The 6,070-nt window shown below is 33.3% G+C and overlaps 1 protein-coding gene across 1 annotated transcript; it reads left to right on the forward strand.

Annotated features, from left to right (window-relative positions):
• The first annotated feature begins 1,658 nt into the window (after window positions 1-1,658).
• LOC112776061 (uncharacterized) lies at window positions 1,659-5,865 on the forward strand. Its single transcript, XM_025820028.3, has 5 exons — window positions 1,659-2,251; window positions 2,531-2,589; window positions 2,716-4,377; window positions 4,491-4,632; window positions 5,118-5,865. Exons 1-5 carry the CDS (start codon window positions 2,137-2,139, stop codon window positions 5,747-5,749), a joined length of 2,610 nt encoding a protein of 869 aa, XP_025675813.1. The 5' UTR covers window positions 1,659-2,136; the 3' UTR covers window positions 5,750-5,865.
• Window positions 5,866-6,070: the final 205 nt, after the last annotated feature.

Below are 6,070 nucleotides of genomic sequence, written 5' to 3' on the forward strand. Positions count from 1 at the left end.
CCCTCCCCCCCTTTCCCTTCCCCTATTCCTTTCCCCTTTCCCTCCCCTCCCTCCTTCGTGTATCCTTTTCCTTTCTCCCCCCACGTGTTCTTTTCTTTTATTTTTTTTAAAAATTTATAATTTTTATTAAAGTAGGGGTAGTTTAGGAATAAAATTAAAAATTTTATTAAAAAGAACGATTTTAATACGAAATAAAACGTTTGAGACGATTCTAAATAAAAAATTACATGAGGATGGTTTCGATTCTGACCCTAAACGTTAGGGACCAAAACAACACTTATCCCAAATATTAATTGGGTAAGTAATGTAACAAAACTAAAATTTGCAACGATGGAGGCGATGCAATCGAACGTGTTGAAGGTAAAAAAAAAATGACAGCAAGAGAAATATAGCAAAATACATCGAGCCGTCAAAAGAGAAACAATAAGTATAGATGAAATTATAAAAAAAATAAAAAATATATATTTTTATAATTATAAAAAAATTCTAATAAAATAATTAGAATGAATACCTCCAACAACTCATAGATATACCGAGAACCATAATATAAACAAAGATTAACATAAAACTAAACAAAATATAATTTAAATGAATACATTATAATATAGAAAAAATTTTAAGTGTACTGCCATAACGGTGTTTTAGTGATTTTTAACCATTGATCTTAATTATAAAAAATATATATAATATATATAATTAAGATCAACGATTAAAAATCACTGATACACTGGTACGACGGTACACTTGAAAATCTTCCTATAATATAATAAGATCCATAAAAAATTATTTATTATTATTGATTTTTAATTATTCTTTTCTTCATTTTATATATAGTCCCAAAAATTAACCTTTTGACATAAACAATTATTTAATTTAAGACGTCATAAAAATTTATTTAAATAATTATTTTATATAGAAAACCGTTTAGAAGATAAGTAAAAAAAATTAAAAAAATGGTAAAAAATTAAAAAGAAAGATTGTGAGAATAAAAAATTGAACAGAGATAATGCATGAATTTTTTGTAATTCAACAAAATAATTTTAAATTATGTTAGTAGAATTAAAATAAAAAATAAAAAATTAAATACCAAATTCCATATATTGATATTATATATTAAAAAAATAACTTAACTAATTTATAATTATATTTAATTAATTTTATTTATTTTTAATTTATAATATTTGATATTAATTGCTTCTCACCCTAAATTAAAATTTTGAATGATACGTTAATAGGTGCGGAGATCACAAAACTCTGCTTCCAACAATCCTAATTCTTGGAAACCAAAAAAAAAAAATCCTAATTCTTAGTACATAAAAAAATTTATAAAATATATAAAAGAACATCTATTTAGTATAAAAAAAAAACATTCTGATACTTAGTAGAAGAAACGTCCTAATGCCTAGCATAAACACCATCCGCGCAGAAGTTTTAAATTCACTCTGAAACATTTGACTGATTTTTGGCTGGTACCATCTTAGTTTTATAGCATTGTTGTGTATATTATTATAGATTATATATTGTTAATTTGTTATAGATATATATTAAATAATATATTTACAATTTTTCTCTCCTGCGTCAGCACTAGTAATTATTTTTTACTACTTTTGGAATACACTACTCTAAAATATGCTATGCTACGGGCCAATTTAGAGGGTGAATGTGAATCTGAGGATCAGATTAATGGATAAGTAAAACAGTGAACTGTTGTGAAGTGTGAACACTTTTGGTAATGAGTGTTTGCTGTGGTTGTTGAAAACGACACATGAGTCCGTAATTTCCTTCCTTTCATAGAGACAACATTTGAGAAGAAAGAATGATTTTTAGGATTTGCATTTTGTTTTACTGTTTTACTCTTTTGTAAGGAGGAGACTTGAAGAAAAAATGGGGTTCTTCTTCTTCACATGAATGCTGTGTTGTCTGTCTTTATTATTTCCTTTTTTTTTTCTTTTTCTTTTCTGAGTTCAAAGAAGATGTTGAAAATCTCAAGTTACTGAAACCTTGAATTAATCCATCACCACCGCCATTTTCAGTTGTTCACACACAAAAGCGGTGTTCTTGCCTTCGATTTGAGTTGGTCCCGTTTCTGAGAGAAAAAGGAAAGAAAATAGGGTTTTTTCTTTGTTTATGTAATAAATGCCAATGGAGATGGAGAAAAGACGATTCAAGGGTAGAAGCTTCCTCAGCTTCTTTGATTGGAATAGCAAATCTCAAAAGAAGCTTCTTTTTGACAAACCTAACAACTTACCTGGTAATAATTTTGCATTCTCTCATATGTTTATATATTTTGTTTATTAAATCGTGTTATTTGCTTATAGCTATTTGGGGTTAAACACTGTTAAGATCTAAGATGGGGAATTAGGGCATAGTTTTATCTGTGTAGCCAACATTATTTTCTAGAAGGAGAAGGTCTTGTAGTTGTTGATGTTGTATTATTTATTACACTGTGATCTTGCTTGCATTTTTCCTGCATTGTAATTTCTTCAAATGTGCCCTAATCTAAGCATTTCTACTGCATTATTAAATGTAGAAGTTTCAAATCAAGGAAAGGAAAATGTGGGCAACATGCCACAGGCACAGATGAATAAGGTGTGAATTTGTTCAACTTTTCTCAGTATTCTAGGTTTTTTATTCCTTTTAATTTTGTCTTATAAATTTTCTATATTTTAGAGTTTTTCTTTTCTCTTTTTGGGTTGATTATTGCAATTGTTTCAGATAAAGGTTGGGGATAATGGAGCAAGTCCTGGTAATGTTGCTGCAAGTTGTGATTTTAATTGTGCCCTATCAATTAGTAGCGATGAAGGATGTGAGACTAAAGTCCCAGGGTTAGTAGCTAGACTCATGGGTTTGGATTCATTACCAGCTTCAACAGTCCCTGAGCTCTCCTCGACTTCATTGTACGGATCCAACTCTCTTGGATCTTCTCATTGTCAAGATGGTTCTCTACGTTGCATGGCTGACTCTTGTCCTGTGGACTGCACTATGCCACTTAAGCTGGAGAAGTCTTCTTCAGGGGATGTGAAACCAAAGTCTCAGAAAGTTGGAAATCTGCCGGCACTAAGGAGATTTCAAAATGAAACATTGCCTCCAAAGTCAGCTAAACCAATTCCAGTTACTCACAACAAACTTTTGTCTCCTATCAAGAACCCTGGCTATGTTCAACCTAGGAATGTGGCTCAGATAATGGACGCGGCTACTAAGATAATTGAGGCAAGTCCCCTGCAATATGCAAGGAATGGAATGTCTTCAGTTGGGCCTTCTTCTGTTCCCTTAAGAATTCTTGATCTGAAAGAGCAATTGGAAGGTGCACAGTATGAATCCAAGCTTGTCAATCGGCACATTGCTAACCATGTGAATGGTAAGCCTAATGAGAGGAGTAATTTGTATAAAGGCACTCTAACATTCAAACGTTTAGGGGATTCAGAAAAGAACAGTTCTAGTTATTTAGGAAATAAAGGAAAATCTGCTTCAGTTGTGATACCATCCAAAGCCGATGTTCAGAACAGAGATACATCAGCTTTGAAAGGTAAGAAGGGACATATGAACTCGAAAGAAGATAGTAACATAAAACCAAACCAATCATCCCGGAGCCAGAAGAAGCAATTTACAGACCCGACCCGAGCCATTCCGCAGAGAGCTTTCACAGGCCAAAATAGCAATGTGCTTGGGCAGAATAACATAAACCATAAAGGCAAATTGACTTCAAAAAGGGAGTCCAATAAGCCAACAACACGAACTTGGTCTTCAGAAAGCTCTACTGCAGCACGGAAGGCAGCAAATAAGGGTGCTGCTGTAAATGGCAATACTGAGCCCAATAGGTCAAGTACAAGGGTAATTGATTCTCGAAAGGAGTCTACAGTGTCAAAAAGACAGAGTATTTCTGAAAAGAAAAAGTATATTAGTAGGGCTGTTCACAATGATACAAGAGGTACTGAGAATGTAGTTGATAATTTTGAGAACAAGTCCATAAAATGCAATATTACAACTGATAGAAGTACCAACCAGAATGCAGTTAGCATGAGTGAAAGCAAAGATGTGATATCGTTTACATTTACATCTCCCTTGGGGAGAACCATGCCTGAGTCACAGCCCTCGACTGCACAGGTGACAGAAACAAGCAACAGAGTTCATGCCAATACTCATGCTTGTCGTCCCAAGAAGCTATCATCATCTACTCTTGTGATGGACAGTGACACAATAGATGGCGATACTTTAAGTGTCCTTTTGGAGAAAATGCTTCAAGAATTGCCATCTAGGATTAACTCACCGCAATGTACCCTGATATCAGATGAGTCTTCTTCTGGAAGTTGTAATATTCAGGACAATGGTTTTGCTTCAAGTGATAATCTGGTGCTTACCATGAATCAGCAACTGCAGGTATCTCTTTTATACTAATTAGAACATATATGCAATTTTCAATCATTTTAATCTCTGAGCTCTGACAAAATCTTATACTTATTTCATTACTTAATCACGATTCACTTTTGCAGACAACAGATCCAATGGAAGAGCCTAGCTGTGGCAGCAGTGAAAGTGGGAATGATATAGGTTGTCAGCATTCAGGAGCTGTTACGCTTTTTGAAAATCCTGCTGCTGTCGAAAGTTACTTGGATTGTGAATACAGTATATTTGGTAAGTTTTTTTTTTTAACACCACTGATAAAAATATTTCTTCTAGAATTAATACCAAGTTTGGCAGAGTGTAGCTTTTATTTTGTTATACATTTATATTATATTTTGTAGTAAATTGCAATGTGGCATAAGTTTACAATGAACCTTGATGCTCTTTTTTTTTTTTTATTTTTTTTTATTTTAAATATAATTTTGTTGGTGGGGGAGCTAATCAGGCTACAATTGGTAATGAAATCTTGCAGATGCTGATGAACTATATTTTACTAGCTGGCCAATAATGCATAATTAGGAGTTTACTATGATTAAAATTTAACTAATGATTTCAAATATCCTTCACCTCTTGCATGTGTGATAATTGTTGTATTGCATTCTGTCATTTGTTCATTTGTATGTCATTCAAATAGCTGTTAAATTTATTTTATTTGTGATTCCTCAGCACATGCTATGAAATGCTAATTCCTGTCTGTATTTGGTCTATCTATATAGGAAGCACGCTTTATCCTTCCATACAGGATGAAGAAGTATCGAATTTTTCTCCGTGGTCTGAGCAAAGCTCCGAGGTCACAGAAGGAAGCACGTCCATCAAACAATTTAGTGGAATATCAAATGTGATAGGTTTTAGGAGATCAACAAGGGAGATGGAACTCGAATACATAAAGGACATTCTTAGTGCAGAGCTTATGGCAGAAGAATTTGTAATTGGTGAAACAAATAAGATCATAATGCCAAACCTGTTTGATATATTGGAGATTCAGAATGCTGAGAACTACATAGAGTACTCTCAGCTTGAGAGAAAGGTTTTATTTGACACTGTGAGTGACTGCTTAGAACTAAGATACAGAAAAGCTTTTGTTGGAAGCTGCAAAGCATGGCCTGAATGGGTGGCATCAGTTCAGAGAAAGAACTTGTTGGCAGAAGAATTATTAAAAGAGATAATCAGTCTTAGAAGCATGGAAGAGGTAGTAATGGTGGATGAACTTGTGCATAAGGACATGAGCATTGGATTGGGTAGATGGATTGACTTCGACATTGAAGCCTTTGAAGAGGGTTTAGATGTTGAATTTGGCATAGTGACCAATTTGATTAACGAATTGGTTTATGAGTTGATGATTGTTTAACACCTTGGTGGTGAGTACCATTTGTTTGTCTAACACATTGGTAAACCAGTAACCAAATTGTATCTGCCATAACATTTACAACGAAGTAAAGAATGGATGTCATTCAAATTCATGCCTTTCCACTGGCTTGTGATATAGAATTTATGCTGAAACTTTAACTTTGATGTATCGATGAGTGTTATGTTAGAAATATCTTCGAGATGCCAATATGACAATTCAGTAAACAATTAATCTCCGCATACAAGTCTTTTTACTATACAAGTTTTACAAGTTAACGCGCCTCTTATGGCATGTATATTTCACGTGTCTTCTTAACAGATT

The sequence above is a fragment of the Arachis hypogaea genome, chromosome 19 (genome assembly GCF_003086295.3).
Source record: "Arachis hypogaea cultivar Tifrunner chromosome 19, arahy.Tifrunner.gnm2.J5K5, whole genome shotgun sequence".
Classification (NCBI taxonomy): domain Eukaryota; kingdom Viridiplantae; phylum Streptophyta; class Magnoliopsida; order Fabales; family Fabaceae; genus Arachis; species Arachis hypogaea.

What these genes read in the sequence shown, in the direction of transcription:
- LOC112776061 (XM_025820028.3), top strand. Translation starts at nt 2,137, where the DNA reads ATGCCAATGGAGATGGAGAAAAGACGATTCAAGGGTAGAAGCTTCCTC. An exon ending in CACAGGCACAGATGAATAAG is followed by an intron (nt 2,590 to 2,715) that starts GTGTGAATTTGT and finishes CAATTGTTTCAG; the next exon opens with ATAAAGGTTGGGGATAATGG. An exon ending in TTGTGAATACAGTATATTTG is followed by an intron (nt 4,633 to 5,117) that starts GTAAGTTTTTTT and finishes CTATCTATATAG; the next exon opens with GAAGCACGCTTTATCCTTCC.